Here is a 21,058-nt window from a genome sequence, read left to right as displayed (position 1 = left end):
ACCCCTTAGTAATTAGATGGGCCACATAGAAGGATTTCCTAACTACTTTGGCAATATGATTGTCAAAGGAGTGATTACTATCTACCTGGGTCCCCAGATCTCTTATTACCTCTTCTGTATTAAGGGGGCTGCCGCCTATGTGTTAATTAGTGGGTGTTTTGTTTTTCCCAAACAGGATGACTATGCATTTTTTGGCATTTAGCTTGAGGCCATGACTTTGACACCAGGTGTCTGTCTCAGTAAGGCCTTTTTGAAGGATGCCCGTGTTAGCCTGAGAGTCAATTATGGCTCCCAGTTTGCAGTCATCGGTAAACTTGGTTAGCCATAGTCCTCCTGTGTTTGCCTGTACTTCTGAGAAATATACGCCAGAAGGGGTCCCAGAACCGAGTCTTGTGGGACACCACTTCTGACTGGTTTATGTTCAGGCTGGTGAGTTTTTCTATAATACCCGAGTGAGGAATGGTGTTGAACGCCTTGGCGAGATCAAGGTAGGCTGTGTGAACCACCTTTCCCTTGTCTATGGCCTTGGTGACTGTCTCGAAGAAGTCAACCAGGTTTAGTAGGTATGATCTACCCTTAACAAAGCCAAACTGGGTCGGGGTCAAGTGTTTGGAGGTTCCCAATGTTTTTATTAATGAATTCCATGATGATTCGCTCCATAGCCTTGCAGACCAGGCTAGTCAGACTTATGGAGCGATAGTTACCAGGGTCAGTTATGGCCACTCCTTTGTGGAGCAGAATAACCATTGCTGTGCACAATTCTATGGGCACGTAGCCTGTGGAGAGGCTGAGGTTGAACAGTGTGTTTAGATGAGGGGGTTAGTTTGTTCTGTAGTTCATGCAAGAAGCAGCCTGGGACACCATCTGGCCCCATTGATGCTGTGTTTTTGGATTTTGAAAGGGCTGTTTTCACCTGGGCTTCTGTAATTTCTGGGACACTACACTTTTTTGGTATTGTTGTCGGCCCTTTTAAAGGTGAGAGGGAGGTGAAGTTTGCACTGAATCTATCTGCCAGGATGTTGGCAATATCAGTGGGTTCAGTATATTTTGTGCTATTTTGCACTAGCTCAGAGCATATCTGTGAGTTGCCACTTAGATTCTTGACATAGCTAAAGAAGGCTTTGTGGTTATCTTTCGAATCCTTGGCTATTTTTCTTTCGAAGTTAGCCTTGGATGATTTTATGAGGGATCTTAGTTTCTTACTGATACTGATCAGGGATGTCTTTTCTTTTTGCGATTTGCTTTTTTTCTGAACTAGTTTCCTCTTTCTGTTGTATAACCTATTTATGGCAGGGGTCCACCAGAGAGGTTTCCTTCCCTTAGGGGAGTGAGTCTTGGTCTTGCTAGGGATGGCACGATCTATGCATCCTTGTAGGTGCTCATAGAGTGCAATTGTAAAGGATTCTGCATCTTGGGCAGTGTTATCCTTTAGCGTGGGGGCTGTGAAACTTACCACCTCTGCCTTAAGTAAGGTGAAGTTTGCTTTAGAAAAGTTTTTCACTGTGGTTTCCTTGGTTGGGGAGGTGGTGGGGTGTGGACATCCAGGGTGATTAGTTTATGGTCTGATCTAATCAGTGACGGGTTGACCTTCGGTACGGAACACCTGTCACCCATGTTGGTGATGACCAGGTCCAATATGTTGTGGCCTCTGGTAGGGGAGTTTACCAGCTGATCCAGGACATTTGAGTTGATAAATTCCAGGAAGCTCTGAGCCTGGGAGTTTGTACTCAAGTAGTTTTCCCAGTTAATGGTTGGGTAATTGAAATTGCCCAATATCAGGGTGTTCGGTAGGACCTTCAAGTTTTCCAGTGTCTCCAGAAAGGCGGAGTGGTGGTCCTGGGTCATGGAGGGTGATCTGTAGCAGGCCACAATTTGCACTGCAGATTTGCTCGATGTTAGTTGCATATGGATTATCTCAGAGGTATCATGCTGCGCCACTAACCTAGAGGTGTAAGTATCCTTGATGAATATGGATACACCCCCTCCTTTTGTGTTTCGGTTCGTGTTCTGTGGCCGAAATGTGTGGTATGAGTTGTAGCCCATTAGTGCTGGAGTACTCTCTGGAGCCTTGAACCAGGTTTCAGTTACTGCACAGATGTCAACGTTCTCTATACTTAGGTGTGCTTTGAGCGCATGCATTTTGAGATTGAATAGCATAACCCTCATTTTTTTACTTGTGCTGTTTACGGTGGTGGGTTTGAATTTGCCTAAAAAGGACACTATGGGGCAGCAAGAGCCTTGGCCAGTATTTGAAAGCCAAGGAGTGACAGGTGCAAGCCGTCTCTTGCACAGCAACCCGGCTTGCCGAGCATGTCATCCCAGGCTGACAGACACTGGATCCCCTTTGAATAACACCAGAAGCTTAGCCACTTGTTGAAATTGATCATTTTTTTCTTTATACTGAGGTATCATTCTTGGTGAGGGCAGGATGCTACTCAGGGTGAGGGTCATACCTGACTGGGCTACATGATCAGAGAGCTCTTCCATGTCTCTTTTTATGTAGTCCAGGGAGGTACATTTCAGGTCATTCACACCAACATGAACAATGACAGAGTCATATTTGTACTTGTTCTGGAGTGACCTGAGTGCTTGTGTTATGTGGCAGATTCTGGCTCCCGATAGGCAGCTAACAGTAACCTTCTGCTTGTCCAGCCAAGTGAGTTGGGCGGCAGTGTGCCTGACTATTGAGTCGCCTATTACTAGTGTGTTAGGTATGTTATTTCGCCTTAAGGGCTGTGATTGTGCAGCACATTGATTTTGTGTTTTATGTGTTGTCTGGTTTGTGACGGGAGGTGCAGGTTTTGTGGGTGTCTGCTTTGGCGCTCTCTGATGCTTTTGCATGTTTTTATTTAGAACCTCCGAGTATGATTCTGTGTATTTATGTGTATTTTTTGCCGGTGCTGGTTTAGTAGGTCTGTGTGCAAGTGTTAACCTTCTCCTCATGACTGACTGTTCCAGTCTTGGGTGGAGATACCTTAGCCTTCAGTTTGGCTGTATAATTGCATCTCTCGCATATGTTAGTGTTTTGTGGTAGGAGGAGAGGGTTGTTTGTGTACATGAGGCAGTTGTAACATTGCCTCAGGATACCCAGATTCACCAGCTGGACTGGAGAGTACACCTGAAGTTGCCCTTTGGTCATGCCTGAATAATAGGGTGAGCTGCTTAGTCGCTTGGTTGGTGAGGGGTGGATAAAGAGCCTTGCCCTGCTGGGCAGTCAATTGTCGAGGTATATTAGTGCTTGCTATTAGGTCTGAGCAAGTGCTGGACTGTAGGATGCTTTTTGAGTGATTAGGTTGAGTTAGACTAGTTTCAAATGAAAAACTGAAGAGGAGACTTCGTGGAGCCGGGAATAATTTAACCCTAGCTAACCAGTGCTGCCCAGCGCACAAAACCATGCAAAAGCGTTTTTTAAACTAACTTCTGGGCTGGAACCACTCCTCCAGGGACAGATGGCTGCTCAAAGTTCCCCTCTCTGATAGGTGAACAGAGAAACTTCCCTCTAACCAAGTAAGGTATGGGCAACTCAGAAACTTGTAACACAGCCCTGAATTCAGCACTAGCCTGAAAACTGGATTATACTAGCTTAGAAAGGCAGGAAACAAGAAATTTTTTTTTTGTTGAAAAGATAAGGCAAAAACAGTAAAAAGTACACTTAAAACAGCTTTAATCGACTACAAGCGATCAGAAAAGGCTATCACACTTTAGTGTGTAGCCTACAATAGTTAAACAATTTATTTAAACAAAAAAACAACTTTTTAAAAGTGCAGGTAGTCAAATAAGTACAATATGTGAAAAAACAAGCTTTTAAATCACAATAAGTGCTGGAAAAATCAGCGTTTAGGCGGAAAAAAGTTAACTAGAGTTTGTTGAGGGGGGTTTAAGCCGTATGTTGTAATGTTAGATAAGGGCAGCAAGAAAATACAAAAAACTGATACTCAGTCACTTCAAAGTCTCTCTTTTAAGCTAGAAGGCTTGTATCAGTTTAAGGCTTTCTAATAGGTTAGTTACAGGAAAGATGGGAAACAAGCGCAGAAAGTTGAAAGAGATGGACATATTCCTGAATGATCAATAAACTACAATTCCTGGGCCAAGAACCACTCCTCTTGTGGTAGACAGGCTACCTAGTACTTACCACTCCCACTGATAAGCTAGAAGGCTGAACTCCAACACAAAGGCTTGGGGGGCTCAGAAGCTTACAAACAGTCCTGGATACAGCAAAGCTGTACCTGGACTAGACTAGTTATGGGAAAGGTGGGGATTAAGCGCAAACACTTGCTTTAAAACCAGAAAGTTGAGAGAGATGGAAAAAACTGCCCAAACGGCCAATAAACTACAATTTCTGGGCCAGAGCCAGTCCTCTTGTGGTAGATAGGCTACCTAGTGCTTACCACTCCCACTGATAAGCTAGAAGGCTTCCCTCCAACACAGAAAGGCTGGAATGCACAATGACTTGGTGGCATGAGTCCAGTCTGGAGTGCTCACACCACAGGCATGCATCGTGAACAAGCAGATGTATACAGTGATATGAGCTTCTTGTAACAGACATTGTACTTACCTTGCCAGCTGTAAGGTGACGGAATTTTAGAATCATTTAGAAATTTCTTAATCTTCACTAAATGACAGCCACAGTCATTGGCTGTCATCTATTCTTCCTCATATCACTTTGTACCAATCGCAGGGATTAATGACAGCGCCAACTGGGGATGAGGCGTATCAGTCATGGGGTTTGAGAAGAGACCAGCCCCCCCCCAAAAAAAACTAGCACAAAGCTACAAAAAAATTGTTGTTACTTGTAAAGTTTGCCTTTTAGCATACATTGTCAGCATTAGAATAGAAGGTACCATAAGAAAAGAAAAATTATTTTGCTTCATTCATTACTGTCAACATCTGAATTGGTCATATTGAAATGACTCCGAAATACTAAAGTGCCTTGACACAAAATACATACAGCTTCTTGCTTCATCAGGGTTAGCTTAACAACTTACATAATAACAGTAATGTCAATTTTACAATATACTTATTCACACACTGTACCTATATGACTACAATGAGGCAGCACTGTTCTGTATCCAAGTGAGTCGAACGAGGCAGCGCTATTCGTTCGGGCATGTCCCAAGGAAGGAACAAGAATCAAACAGCATTAATCTTCAAAATGTACCAAAGACCGAGGAACTGTGAAGACACATGGAAAGATAGTACAAAAGCAGGCAAATAATGCCAATGGATCAAAATTAAGCTACGCTGATAAGAGGGTAGAATAATAACATGGTTTTAGCAGCAGCCACAGCTTCTAAGTTGCAGGAAAAGGTAACAGAAGTTTTACTGACTGTATTACATTACTGCACTCTAGTTAACTTTGTTTTTTTTTCCCTCAACTTTGTTGGCAGTAATAGGACAGCATGTGGATTGGACTGTTTTATTATTAACATATGTTAGTAAACCACATAAACTAATGTATGCAATTCTAAGTTATGTCCATTGGACCCAGACTGAAAGAACTGCTTTGCGATTCAATCCACCTAACTGTTCAACAAGTTTTAAATTACAAGCAAGAACAGTTTAATAGTAGCCAAGACTGGAACTGCCCCATGCTGCCCATCCACTCCTTGCACGTTGGACTGGTTCAGAGTCTGACCTTATCTAACATTACAACATACGGCTTAAACCCCCCTCAACAAACAGCACCACCACACAAACATCACTTAACCTGTTCATAGATGTTACCCCTAAGCCATTCATAAAAATATAATGGGCACACAAGTCAGATGTCAAAGATGTCAGGGTCTAAGAGAGAAAAAACAGCAGAAACTCCCTTCTGCTCATTTGGCATGAGTGTAAAATTTTGTACAGCATACAAAACATAGTCCAAGCACTTCTGAAGTTCAGGCTGAAAACATTAACGTGTTTATTCTCTTTGGCTATAAACATACTTTTTCATTCTACGTCTGGTCATTACCAGTCTTTAGTCATCAGGTCTCTTCTTAAACCCTGCAGTCCCATTTGGTCCCCTGTCCCGCCAGGCATTAGCACCCTGTATCACTCTAAAAATAGGGATTCCCTTTCCTCACTAATAAAGTGAGTATTTTTGGTGCTGTCATCTTTTTTCTAGAAAGCAGTGATGACGTTCTTACCCTATTGTGCAATGCCTGTTACAGTCTGTCCCTTAGCACATGTACACTTCTGTATCCAGTGCCTGCTACACTATGTCTCTTAGCACATGTACACTTCTGTATGCAATGACTGTTAACATTCTGTCCCTTAGCATATGTGCATTTCTGTATACAATGCCTGTTACATTCTGTCCCTTACCATATGTACACTTCTGTATGCAATGCCTGCTACATTCTGTCCCTTGGCATATGTACACTCGATGCCTGTTACATTCTGTCCCTTAGCACATGTACACTTCTGTATGCAATGCCTGCTGCATTCTGTCCCTTAGCAAATGCACACTTCTGCGTGCAATGCCTGTTAATTCTGTCTGTTAGCACATGTACACTTCTGTATGCAATGCCTGTTACATTCTGTCCCTTAGCAAATGTACACGTCTGTATACAATGCCTGTTACATTCTGTCCGTTAGCACATGTACACTTCTGTATGCAATGCCTGCTACATTCTGTCCCTTAGAAAATGCACACTTCTGTATGCAATGCCTGCTACATTTTGTCCCTTAACACATATACACTTCTGTATCCAGCGCCTGTTACAGTCTGTCTCTTAGCACATGCACACTTCTGTATACAATGCCTGTTACATTCTGTCCCTTAGCACATGTACACTTCTGTATGTAATGCCTGCTATATTTTGTCCCTTAGCACATGTACACTTCTGTATACAATGCCTGTTACATCCTGTCCCTTACCATATTTACACTTCTGCATGCAGTGCCTGCTACATTCTGTCCCTTAGCAAATGCACACTTATGTAGGTGATACCTGTTACATTCTGTCCCTTAGCATATGCACACTTCTTTATGCAATGCTCACTGTAGCAACCTGGACTGTGATTCGCTTCTTAGCTGGATAATATCCTAAGTCACACCTTCTCACAACAAGTATATGCATGTGGTTTTACCCACAGGTGTTACTACTGCAGTGAGACAAACACCAATTCTTCACCAGTATAAGCTGGCACTGGCTACTCAGTTCCAGATATCCCTGACTATCTCATCAAATGCCCAGGCTAGTAATAAAAACTGAGTCACGTGAGGCATGCCATACAACCAGCTTTGTTATAAACACATTTAAGTGGACCTTCAAATGTTGCAGCAGTGAACCCTGCAAATATGAACTCAAGAGTCTCTAACAAATTCTAACATTCTGCTCAAGCTATAGATTGGTAAATCATTCATGTAACTAGAGAACTAAAGGCACTATAACATGCAACTGATAGGTGAGGGTAATCCAATACCGTGGTTTCAAAAGTGACTGCTGAATGTCAGTTAAAGGCCCTAGTAGTATAATGTACCCCATGATAACAGGTAAAAGGATATAAGAATCCTGGAAATGTCTAGATAAACAAAGCATAAAGTCAGCTCCCAGAAGCTGTGTTTATATCATGCTCCAAAACTCCCATGCAGGTACACAAACTATGCCCTATTGGCATATGGTAGACAGAGAAAATATCAGAACCATTTCCTTTACTCACAGGTGGCTTATCTCGATGTGTGTTCACTGCTTCAACGTTCAAATGAATGGTTTCTACCTTGCATCCTGAAAGTATAAAAAATGTATATAAAAAACACATAGCAATAAAGCTTGACAATGCTTATCAAAATAATACAGATTACACAGATAACACAAGATCCCAAAATGTGTTGTCAATAAAAATTATGGATGATGACTCACTCTTGCTTTCTACTAATATTTTAGATCTTCAGAATAGCTTCTTTCCTATCTTGATTATGAAAGGAAAAGTGACAGGAGAACCATAATGACCAGTATCCTTTCATTATATGATCATAGAGGATTTCTAGGCTGTCGACCCTAGCAGGCCTTCTTAAGCCTGGCCATGCTTTCCAAAAATATTATCCGGAATTACGTCTCATAGCTTTTTGGGGATCTATATAATTTAGATATGCATGGTCAAGCATTTACAAGGTACTTCTGTCTGCTAAAACCTCTGGCTTAGTATAAGTAGCTCTATTTACAATTAGTTTGTGACACCCGTGCACTTGCCCAGCAATCAAGAAGCCTCAATCCTTACCACTAACACCAGTGAGGGGCGTCCATATAGGGAAAGGATAATAAATATACACACACACAGTACAATTTCCCTTAAGAGCACACAGAGATCACGGTCAGTCTGGGGCTGGTTTCTCCCTTTCTCTCCAGGTCCCCAATAAGACTCTCCACTGGCACAGCAATAGGGTCCAGATCTTAGCCTAGTGGGCAAGCTAAAACCTCAAGCACCCTCTCTGTCCAACCAGTGCTTCATGTCCCTGCCCAAGTAGCTGACACAAACACACTTTGAGATAAGAGTTATATACAACCGCACAGACACTCCTAGGGAAGGCTGGCACAGGTTCTCCAGCTGTGCCCCCTTTACCCAGACTATATGGTAGTACCACTTGCCACCACCCACTAATATTTATCAGAGGTGACACTCCAGGGGGTCATACCTCTCAACCTCTTAGAGCAAGAAATCTGGAAAAAGTCATAAATGAAAGTGGGACAAAAGCCCAAAAATAGGGACAATTTTTTGGCCTTGGAGATTGCTTTGAGGACTTTACATAAGAGACCAGTCAGTCGTATGGGTCAGTAGTTTCCCAGGCCCATGTCCAGCCAGCCTTTTTTGGCAGGGATAACAGCGGCAGTCCTCCATTTGTTCAGCATGAAGCCTGTTTGTAGGTTATGTGATTCTAGTGGGCCCAGTAAGTCATGCTTCATACAATTAAGGAAGCATCATGGGATATTATCAAGACCCATCAATGCAATGTTTTTGGCCTTGGAGATTGCTTTGAGGATCTGTTCTCTAGTGGCAGTTGGAGGAGCAATTGTTGTGGGTATTTCCTGAGGAGTGCCTGGGAGTGAGTAGGGTAAAAGTGGTGATGAATTCTTTGGCCAGTAGATTTGCTATATCCTCTGGCTTAGTATAAGTAGCTCCATTTACAATTAGTTTGCGACACCCGTGCACTGGCCCAGCAATCAAGGAGCCTCAATCCTCACCACTAACACCAGTGAGGGGCGTCCATATAGGGAAAGGATAATAAATATACACACACACAGTACAATTTCCGTTAAGAGCACACAGAGATCACGATCAGTCTGGGGCTGGTTTCTCCCTTTCTCTCCAGGTCCCCAATAAGACTCTCCACTGGCACAGAAATAGGGTCCAGATCTTAGCCTAGTGGGCAAGCTAAAACCTCAAGCACCCTCTCTGTCCAACCAGTGCTTCATGTCCCTGCCCAAGTAGCTGACACAAACACACTTTGAGATAAGAGTTATATACAACCGCACAGACACTCCTAGGGAAGGCTGGCACAGGTTCTCCAGCTGTGCCCCCTTTATCCAGACTATATGGTAGTACCACTTGCTACCACCCACTAATATTTATCAGCTACTAAAAAGGCCCTTAACAAAGGGTGTCCAATTATTACTGTGTAATATTATTATCCGAATGGTAAGTGCAACTGAACAGTCAAGGCTTATTAGAGTGGCTTGGCCAGTATCACTAAGTACATGCAGTGTACTCTTAGAACTTAAATTATCTCTACATGAAACAGCCACAATTAAAAGGCTTAAGACTATTTAATAATAAATAATAAAAACACAAGACAATACTTCTTACTACAAAGTGCTAGTCAAGAGTACAGTGATCACAGACAAATACTTAAAATCATACAGTAGAAAAGTTCTGACATCAATACAGAAAAAAAAATCTAATCCTCCTAGTTCCTAGCAATATCTAAGAGAAAACACAGTTCTAAAATAAACTTACATATAGAACACAGTCAGAGTGCTGGTGAGTTGGATGTTCTCAAGACAAATGCTAAATGCTCTGAGTCTCTCTGTCCTTAAATTGATAACACAGTACAACTGATTCATTTCAGATTACATAATTTCTTTCTGGTTCCCAGGCTGACAGAAACTCAGAGGTAAATAACCCTTTTGATCTTGTAGCTGGTCAGGAAGCCAGAGCAATGAAAGAAATTATACATGTAAATTCTAGCCATTAAATCTGGCCTCAAAACAATAGGCAGAATCTCTCCCTCTAGATATCTTGGCTCTGAGTTTTAGATCAAAGAATTTCACAGTGCTTGACTTATCAGCTTTCTTACAGCAGAGTGCACTGTTGTTGTATTTTTTTCAGTTCAACATCCAATACAGTCTTTTCACATTTAAGAGAACAAGCCTGTGGCTTACACTGATATTTACAAATGACATAATTATCTACAAAATTCTATCTAGCCAGGCAGGCAGCCTTCACCTATCTTCAGACATCTCCCCACCCACCTGGAGAACTCAAGCTAGTTTTTCAAGTGACCCTTGACAAACGTTGCTTGAGAGGGTTAGGTCTATCTGAATATACCTTACCCCATTCCCTGTCTTGACAGCCAATCTGTATTGGCATGTCTAATCCCACTGCGGTGCTACACTGACATATCATATGCTTGCAACTCTAGGCTCCATCTTACCAACTTGGCATTTTGCTGGCTGGCTCTGTTTAATCATGTTAGGGGATTGTGATCTGTTACTACAGTGAATTTTCTTCCATACAGATAAGGTTGAAATTTCTGTAGTGCCCACACTAAGGCTAGACATTCCTTTTCTACAGCTGCGTAGCATTCCTCCCTGGGTTGGTGCCTAGGACTGAGATAAACCACTGTGTGCTCTTCTCCCTCTGATGAAATCTGGCTAAGTACAGCCCCCACCCCAAGGTTTGTAGCATCCACCTGCACAACAAATTTTTTACTGTAATCTGGACTGGCTAACACATGGGGTCCTCCCAAAGCATCCTTACATTCCTGGAATGCCTGTTTATATGCTGGGGTCCACACTACCTTATCTGGCCTGTTCTTCCTTGTCAGGTCTGTCAAGGGAGCAGCTATGGTACTATAACTGGGGATGAACTTTCTGTAGTACCCTACTGTCCCTAAGAATGCCCTCACCTGCTTTTTGGTAACAGGTGCAGGCCATGCCAGAATGACTTCCACTTTGGCAGGTTCTGGCCTGATCTTACCACTCCCCACTCTATGTCCCAGGTAGGAGACCTCTGCCATACCTACCTGACATTTTCTTGGCTTAATGGTCAATCCTGCCCTCTGTAGTCTGCCCAGCACCTCCTTGACATGTTGAAGGTGCTCTTTCCAGGAATGGCTGTAGATGGCAATATCATATAGGTAAGCAAGGGGAAAATCCTCCTGCTCCTGCTATGATATGATCTACCAGCCTCTGGAAAGTCGCTGGGGCATTTTTCATTCCAAAGGGCATCTTTGTGAACTCATACAAGCCAAAAGGAGTCACAAAGGCTGACTTCTCTCTAGCACTGGGAGTCAAGGGCACCTGCCAGTAACCCTTGGTAAGATTGATAGTTGTAAGATATTTAGCCCCACCCAGCTTCTCTAGGGCCTCATCCGACCTATGCATGGGGTAAGTATCTGACTCTGTGTGACTATTTAATTTCCTGTATTCCACACAGGACCTGGTACTGCCATCCTTCTTTGGCACCAGCACCACTGGGGAGGCCCAGGTACTGTTGGACTCTTGAATTACCCCTAGTTCCAACATTTCCTGTATATCCTCCCTCAGAGTCTGTTTGACTGTCTCAGGCACCCTATAAGGGGCCTGCCTAATAGGCTTTTGGGGTCCTGTATCCACCTGGTGCTGCAGCAGGTAGGTACACCCTGGTTTTCCAGTAAACATGTCCCCAAACTCCTGTAACACTGGTCGGATTTCTCAAAACTGGGTAGGAGATAGCTGCTAGGCCATTGCTACCCCTTCCACTGAGGCATCAGTTCAAGCCTCACTGAGAAGATCTGTCACCAGATCTCCCTCAGACTCCTCCTGCAATCCGATAAAAATGCTCAGCACAAGGGCCTCCCTATCATGGTAAGGTTTCATCATGTTAACATGGTACAATTTGTGTTCCTGCCTCCTGCCTAGCAGTTATACCATGTAGTTAACATCACTTAGCTTCCTTACCACCTTGTAGGGTCCCTCCCAAGCTGCTTGCAGCTTGTTGTGTCTGACAGGAATGAAAACCATTACCTGCTGCCCCACAGCATACTCTCTAGCTCGAGCATTCCTGTCATATAATACCTTTTTCTGTTGTTTCTGCCAGGTTCTTCTGGGCCAATCCCATGCATTCCCTCAGCCTTGTCCTGAGATTCACACTCACTTTCCCACTCATCACAAATTAAATCTAGAGATCTCCTCACCATATGCCCATACAGCAACTCAAAGGGTGAAAAACCTGTGGATTCCTGAGGAATCTCTCTGTAAGCAAATAACAGATGGGGAAAATATTTGTTCCACTCCCTCAAACTGGTTTGCAAATGCCCATAGCATGGACTTGATTGCAGAGTTTAACCTCTCAACAAGACCATTAGTCTGGGGATGGTAGGGGGTGGTCTTCAGGTGCTTCACCACATATGACTTCCACAGACAAGCCAGCAGGTCTGACATGAAATTAGCACCTCTGTCAGTCAGTATTTCCTTTGGGAAACCTACCCTGCTGAAAATCTCCAACAAAGCATTTGCCACCTTTTCTGCCTCAATGGAGGACAGAGCCATTGCCTCAGGGTATCTTGTAGCATAATCTACTACCATAATCTGTCTAGCTAGTCTGGCAGCCTTCAACTAGCTTCACATAGTTCAGCACATTGCAGTGTATTGACTTTGAGGTTTTGGACATAGCTGAAGAATGCCTTGTTGTTGTCCTTAGCCTGGGAGTCTAGTTTTACTTCAAACTTAGCTTTGATAGACTTAATTAGTCTACTACGCTACTTATTTAGTTTGATGAGGACGTCCTTACCTTGCTGGGCATTGCACTTCCTAGTTAGACATGATTTTCTTCCTTCTGTTGTACAACCTATTAATGCTGGGATTCCACCAAGGTAGCTTGTTTTTTGTTTGTCTTACGCTTACTTTGGGTAGGTTATGCTGCCCCTATACAGTTGTATAGATGCTTGCATTTTTTTTTTGTGAATGACACTGCATAGGCAGTAGTGTTTCCTGGGTTTGGAAAGGCTTTAAATGTTACTAGGGTGTCACTTAAAAGAATGAAGTTTCTCTTCCTAAATTTTCCAGGGTTAGCTGGTGTCACAGGCTTTATTTCGGAGGTAACAGCTTTATGGTTCAACCTAACCAGTGGGGATGCTACACTGTGGGGGAGGGGTGCAACATTCCCCCATTTTAGTGAGGACTAGTTCAAGGGCATTTTAGCTGATCCAGAGTGTTAATGTTGACACCCAGGAATCTTTGGACCTGCAAGTTTGGGGTTGTATATGATTCCATGTTTATGCTGAGGTTGTTGAAGTCACCCATGAGTATGTTGTTGGATTTAATGGGGGAGAGACTTCAAGTTATTTAAGTAAGTGGTGTGGGTTTCATGGGTTATAAAGCGGGACATATACCATACAAAGATGATGCTTATGGAGAGAAGCTAAAGTGCATCGTATTGCTTGGCCAGCCTTGAGGTGCATCTGTTTTTTGATGTAAACTGAGACATGCCCACATTTTGTTCCTTTCTACACAGTAGCGTTTCTAAAAATGTGAAAAGTATTACAACCTTGCACTGCATGGGGTGCTCTCTGTGGCTTTAAACCATGTCTCAGTGGCTGCATAGACATCTGTATTCTCGATGTTGAGGAGAGTATGCAGAGAATAGAGTTTTTTGTTCAAACTCCTGGCACTGAGCAGTATCACCTTTAGGTTATCCTAAGTTGGTTTAGTTATGTTGGATGGTTTATCATCCTGGCAATGCCTAAAAATGGCACTATGGATATGGACAATGTTTTAGCCCATATTCAAAAGCCTAAAAGGGACAGGTGCAGACCATCCCTAGTGAAACAGTATGGTTTGTCAACCTTATTCTCCCAGGGTGGCAAATATTCTACACCTTCAAATGACACCAACAACTAAGCCAATTATTGAAGTCAACTATCTTCTGTTTGTATTATGGGGTCATCCTTGGAGAAAGTACAAAGCTGCTAAATGGCAGGTACATACCAGCCTGGGGCACATAGTCTGAGAGTTCCATCATGTCTATCTTCATATATGCCAGGGAGGTATATATCAGATTTACACACATGCTGACTATGACTGAGTTATACTGGTAAATGTGGTTCAGTGACTTGACTGCTTGCATGATCTGGCAGATTCTGGCCTTTGATAGGCCATTGGCCATAACCATCTACTTGCTCAGCCTAATTAACAGGACATCAGTGTGCCTCACAATGGTGTCTCCTATGATTAAGATATTTGATTGTGAGATCATCTGCCTTATGGGCTTAGATGTTCCAACACAATGAGATGTGACTGATAGTGTCAATGTGAATTTGAGGCTGCTGAGGATACTTATTTTTGTTTTCTGTGTCTAGAAGGCCCTTGAACTTTGTGTAGCTTACTTCTAATGGCCTCAGCATAATGTGGGTTTGTGTTTGTCCTGAAGTCCATGTGGCAGATATTACGTGGTACTGTGTGCTTCTGACGACCTGTTTGATAATTGCAATAGTTTTGTGTGAGTTCATTTCCTCCAAAGACAGTGTATAAGTATTAAGTATAAGCCAGTATAGCATTTCAGTAAGGGTGAACTGTTTATGGTCATTGGCTGTTTGGGGTTACCTGGACTATGGCTTGGAGTAAGCACCTCATTGGTTCTTTCAAGCTTTTTTAAAGTTGTTTCAGGTTTTAACTTTGTTACTTAAGAAGTTAACTTGTGAGTGTTTCTGCCATTTCACACTGAGCTAATCGGAGGAAGGGCTCTGTGCCAACTAATCAGTGATATATAACATTAAGTATCCTGTTTTTTTGCTTATTTTTATGAGTTATTTATAGCACTTTTATTGTCTGCATATACTTTTCTTGCTAGTTTCACTGTGTGTGAGGTATTAACTAGAAGTTTTCTACAATTGTTAAGCATCTGGTTGGATTTGTTTCTTCTGATTTTTGTTTCCCACCCTCCCTATTGGTATCCTGTTTTTATACTTGGTGGCTTTGCAGTTGCCTGCACCTACTGTAACTTTGATCTGGGACACTCCTCCCAGTCTAGTGTCATTACCTCATTCTACCTAATCCAGGGAAAACATTTGAGAAGGCTGACCCAGTCAGTTTCTGCTCCTCCTTTTCCCTTTCCACTTTACAAAAAAAAAAAATATATATATATATATATATATATATATATATATATATATATATATATATATATTCTAAGCTTGTTTCCTGCCTTTCCTGTAAGTCATCTAGTCCAGATACAGATTTGCTGTATCCAGGACTGTTTGTAATCTTCTGAACCCCCAAGCCTTTCTGTGTTGGAGGGAAGCCTTCTAGCTTAATTTTGTTTCTTAGAACTAGCCAATTTTCGAGTTTCAGCACTCAAATCTGTTTCTTTGAGCTCAGAACTCATTGTAAGCAATAAATAAGCTGCAAATTACTACAGCACTCAACTTTCCTCACTTGTCTAGAGGAAAACAGTTTTTAGTACTTAATAAATAAGCACCTATCCAGGCATGTCTAAGGGTCAGCTCCAGGTGTTTTCTCCTGTCTACCTGATGAATCCGAGCATCTTGGGGCAATGCAGCAATTGCCTCATGTACACAGACAACCCTCTCCTCCTACCACCCAACACTACACCCTGTAAGAGATGCACTTATATAGCCAAATTGGAAGCAAAGCTCTCTTCACCCAAGACTGGACTAGACAGTCAAGAGAAGAAAGTAAACATATGCACCACACCACACTCATAACATAGTCCCTCAAAACCCACACCACCAAAACAGACACATAGAAACACAAAACACACAACTACATTCACAGAGGCTTTCAATAAAAATCTACCCAAGCAACAGGGACCTCCAAAGCAGAAACACAAGAAACCTCCACCTTCCAACACAACCCAAATAACACATAGCCCACAAACTCAGTGTGCCACTCAACCACAGCCCATACGGCATAACAACGTACCCAACACTCTAGTCATAGGTGACTCTATAGTCAGGCACACTGATGTTCCACTCACCAGGCTAAACAAGGAGAAAGTTACTGTCAGCTGCCTGTCAGGTGCCAGGATCCGCCACATAAGACACGCACTCAGGTCAGTCCACAAAAAGTACAAATATGACTCTGTCATTGTCCATGTTGGTGTGAATGACCTGAGACGTACCTTCCTGGACTACATGAAAAGAGACATGGAGGAGCTGTCCGATCTTGTAGCCCAGGCAGGTATGACCCTAGCCTTGAGTAGCATCCTGCCATCACCCAGAATGATACCACAGTACAAGGACAAAATGATTGACTTCAGCAATTGGCTAAGCTTCTGGTGTCATTCTAAGGGGATCCAGTATCTGTCTGCCTGGGATGACATGATCGACAAACCACGATACTTTGCCAGAGATGGCCTGTACCTGTCGCACTTGAGATTTTGGATACTGGCTAAGGCTCTTGTCACCCCTATAGTGCCTTTTTTAGGCAAGGTTCAAATGACAAAATCACCACCATAACAGGTACAAGCAAGCAAAATCTGAGGGTAATGCTACTTAATGCTACAAGTCTAAACCTCAGAATGCACTCACTCGTGGCACTCCTTAAAATGGAGAACATCGACATCTGTGCAGTGACAGAGACCTGATTCAAGGCTCCAGAGAGCATCCCTGCATTACCAGACTATAATTCATACCACACCTATCGGCCACCTAACCTGGACCGAAACACTAAAGGTGGAGGCGTTTCCATATTCATTAAGGATATCCACACCTCCAGGCTAGTTGCTCAGCATAATGCATCCGAGAGTATCCAAGTGCAACTAACTCTGGGCAAGACCGCAATCCAAACTGTAGCTTGCTACAGATTCCCCACCATGCCCCAGGTTTCCCACTCCTCATTTCTTGATACACTGGAAAATATTAGGGTACAACCTAACACCCTAATAATGGGTGATTTCAACTACCCCACCATTAACTGGGAAAACTACTCATGTACCAACTCTTGTGCTCAACATTTTCTGGAATTCATAAATTGCAACGCCTTGGATCAACTTATCCACACCCCCACCAGGGGCAGCAATATCCTAGACCTGGTCATTACCAACATGGGCATCCGGTGTTCCACACCAGAGGTCAATTCCTCATTGGTCAGATCTGACAACAAGCTAATCACCCTAGACATCCACATCCCACCCCACCCCTCCATTAGGGAAGCCACAGTAAAAAATTTCTCCAAAGCCAACTTCACACTCCTTAAGACAGAAGTGGCAAACTTCACGACACCCATGCTGTCGGAAAATAGAGGTACGACTGCTGAATCCTATACAAATGCACTTTATAAGGACTTACATGAGTGCATGGATCGTGCAATCCCTAACAGAACCAAGATGCTATCCTCCAAAAAAAGAAAGCCAATCTGGTAGTCCCTGCCATAAACAAACTCTACAACATAAGAAAGAAGCTGTTGCAAAAAAGAGTAAAATCCCATGATTGGGGAACTCCACGGTCAGCCTCAGTAAGAAGCTGAGATCCCTCATAAATTCCTCCAAAGCTAGTTCCGAAAACAAAATCGCCACTGATTCTAAAGACAACCACAAAACATTCTATAGCTATGTCAAGAATCTCAATGGCAACACTCAGATCTGCTCTGAGTTACAGCACAATGGCACTAAATATACAGAACCAACTGATATTGCCAACATCCTGGAAGATAGGTTCAGTGCTAACTTTACCCCTCTCTCATCCCCTAAAGGGCCCCTCTCTATACTGGAAGAATGCAAGTTCCTGTAATCACGGCTGCACAGGTAAAAAACACACTCTCCAAAGCCAAGAACATAGCATCCATGTGACCTGACAACATCTCAGGCTGCATTCTACATGAACTACAGAATGAACTGGCACCCCACCTAAGTACCATGTTCAATCATAGCCTCACCTCAGGCTTTGTACCCACTGAATGGCACACAGCAACGGTTATCCCACTCCACAAAGAGGGAGCCACCACGGACCCCGGGAACTACCACCCCATTAGCCTGACGAGCCTGGTCTGCAAGGCTATGGAACATATCATCATGGAACTTATAAACAATGACATTGATAATCTCCAAACTTTGGACCATACCCAGTTCGGGTTTGTAAAAGGCAGATCATTTCTCCTAAACCTGATAGACTTCTTTGAAGCAGTCACCAAAGCTGTAGATGAGGGGAAGGTGGTTCTCACAGCCTATCTAGATCTCGCCAAGGTTTTCAACACCATCCTTCACTCTGGAATTATAGATAAACTCACTAAACTAGGTATAAATCCCTATGTCACAAGATGGGTTGCCAACTGACTCACTGACAGAACCCACACTGTGAAAGTAGCAGACTAAATCCAACTTCAGATCAGTGACAAGTGGAGTACTACAGGGTTCAGTCCTAGGTCCTGTCCTGTTTGGTATCTACTTCTCTGAAGTACAGGCTAACACAAAAGATCTTTGGCTAAGAAAGTTCGTAGATGACTGCAAACTAGGAGCCATAATCAAAACTCCTAACGATGTGGACATCCTACAAAAGGGCCTCATTGAGACAGATGCCTGGTGTCAAAGCCATGGCCTCAAGCTCAATGCCAAAAAGTGCACTGTCATCCCTTTTGGTAAAAACTCTGTACCCATGAACTATCACATAGGCGGTATTCTACTTAACACCGAAAGTGTGATAACAGACCTTGGGACACAGGTGGACAGTAGTCTCTACTTTGATAATCACATCGCCACAGTTGTCAGGAAACCCTACTACATGGCACACCTCATCACAAAAGGTTTCTCATCTAGGAAAAAAGAGGTCATTGTTCCCCTCTACTCATCACTCATTAGACCCATTATAGAGTACAACGCCCTTTTGGTATGTACCTCACAAGACATCTATAACAACTGGAAAGGCCACAGAAATACCTCACAAAGAGGATTACTGGCCTCAAACAGATGCCCTACGCAGACCGTCTCAAAAAACTCCAGCTTTACCCTGTCGCATATCACCTACTCAGAGGCGATCTCTGCCTAACATACAATGCTATAACATACAAAGCTATGTCAAACCCAGAGCTGTTGGACATGCTCCACTTAAAGAAATCCCAATCCCTCCGAGCAATACACGCTCTAGGGACCTAAACCTTGTCACCACAATAAACAGAACATGCTGGAGGGATAGACTTCCCATACTCTGGAACAAACTACCTATCTGTATCAAACAAAGCTCCTTATTAGCACTCTTCAAGAAAAATCTTGATGATTGGATGGGAGATAGGAAATTCACCCCGGGGATCACTTATGTGGCTCTGCTTGACAGGGGTACAGGAAAATAATTTTCTTGGGTGGCAAAAGCCAGGGTACCATTTGGCTAGGCTTATATAGACCCTAGGGTCAATAGCCTAGTACCTACCTATGAACCTACTGTATCAGATTGTTTGAGAATTAGATGTTTTCTCAGTAGATGTGAAACAATTTTTACATTGTTTCAGGTTACCCAATTCTACCAAGCTGGCTACAGAGGCAGAAGGAAAATGGGGTCCATATTACATGATCGAAGCTTTAGTTAATTGCATAACTAAAGCTCCATCACTAAATGTCGAACATGCAAAACAGCGAACGGCAGCTTCCATGCAGGGAAACAATTTGTTTGTCCTTTATGGAGATGTTGCCCTTTCTGGAATGTGAATTGATCTTGGAGTTGGTATATTTAGTTAGGGGGGGGGTGTGGGGGGTACAGCCCCCCACTTAATTTGTATTTAATGTTTTTGTTTTTTTTGTTGGGACTATGGCATTGTTTTCCTGCGTGGAAACTGCCGTTCGTGGTTTTGCATTTTCGATATTTAGTGATCAAGCTTTAGTTAGTCGACTAACTAAAGCTTCGATCACGTAATATAGATGCGGAAAATGCATATCCATGATTTCAGGAATGTATACAATGGGCTTTAGTGGGAGTGATACCAACGTGGTATTTAGGGCTGTGAAAAGTGCCAAAAGTACTTGGTTCTGAGCTCCACTTGTGTGTAAGTACTGTATGGGAGAAATAAAGGAGATATATCTGATTTTGTGTTGATACTAGTTGTGTAAGGGATACAATCTTAGTCTAATCTCCAACTTGAACTCAAGCTTTATGAGTCTAAGGGGAGGGCATTCCTAGTTTGATACTTCTATGCACAACAAAATGAATAGCTGAGATGAGAAATGGAGGAGCTTTCAAAGCTCAATTCACAGTAGGGACAGGCAGGTCAAAAGCCACCAAGTTTAAAAAGCAGGGCAAGGAATGAGAGGGTGGGAGAGAAAAATCAGCAGCACAGAGTTAAGCACTGCTTGTAGCTGTTGCTGACTTCAAGATTTATCAGAAGATAAGACCAAAGCTAAACTATTTAAATATCACTCAAGAAACAAATTAGCCAACTGAAAAACAAAATGTGAAGCCTAGGTGAAGCCTTGGCCTTGTGGAAGAAATCACCTTTTACAGAAATTAGATTCTACTTCATCACTCTGGCAAACCAAACTAAAAAGGTTATTGGGAGACATAATGCCATCACCTGTAGGAAAAAACAATGCAGACTACTATCTAACTGAAAAAGATTTTGGGAAGATTTCAACAGAGTTATTGGGTACATCCAACTCATGTGTAAACTCTCATCTCTCTGATAAATCTTACTTATGGACTTCCAAAACTACTTTTAAATAGTCCTCTAACTTCTTTCCCATTGGCTAGGTCTGTATTCAGTCCCCTCTTCACTTACAGAAAACTTTCTTTTAAATAAATTAATAAAATTTCTGATGAATATCTTAAGTGTGGAAATTGTGTGAATGAAGAATTTGCCATTGGATCCCTCAGCAGTGCTTCTTTAGACTTTCCTTTTATATATTTTACTCTATCCTTACTCAAAGTACCTGAC

General features: G+C 42.7%; 1 protein-coding gene across 5 annotated transcripts in view; it reads right to left on the bottom strand.

The window, feature by feature from the left end:
- Positions 1-21,058, bottom strand: part of PFKFB2 (6-phosphofructo-2-kinase/fructose-2,6-biphosphatase 2) — a 655,955-nt gene that overhangs the window by 88,395 nt on the left and 546,502 nt on the right. For all 5 annotated transcript variants that reach the window (XM_044076459.1, XM_044076460.1, XM_044076462.1 and 2 more), the window contains exon 13: positions 7,650-7,714. In XM_044076459.1, the coding sequence (XP_043932394.1) occupies positions 7,650-7,714 (65 nt within the window). The remainder of the gene's footprint in view (positions 1-7,649; positions 7,715-21,058) is intronic.

Source organism: Protopterus annectens, chromosome 7.part0, assembly GCF_019279795.1.
Source record: "Protopterus annectens isolate FY-2018-M chromosome 7.part0, PAN1.0, whole genome shotgun sequence".
In the NCBI taxonomy this organism is placed as follows: Eukaryota; Metazoa; Chordata; order Ceratodontiformes; family Protopteridae; genus Protopterus; species Protopterus annectens.
Note: the sequence above shows the minus strand (reverse complement) of the source record. Positions and strands in the feature narration are given on the sequence as shown.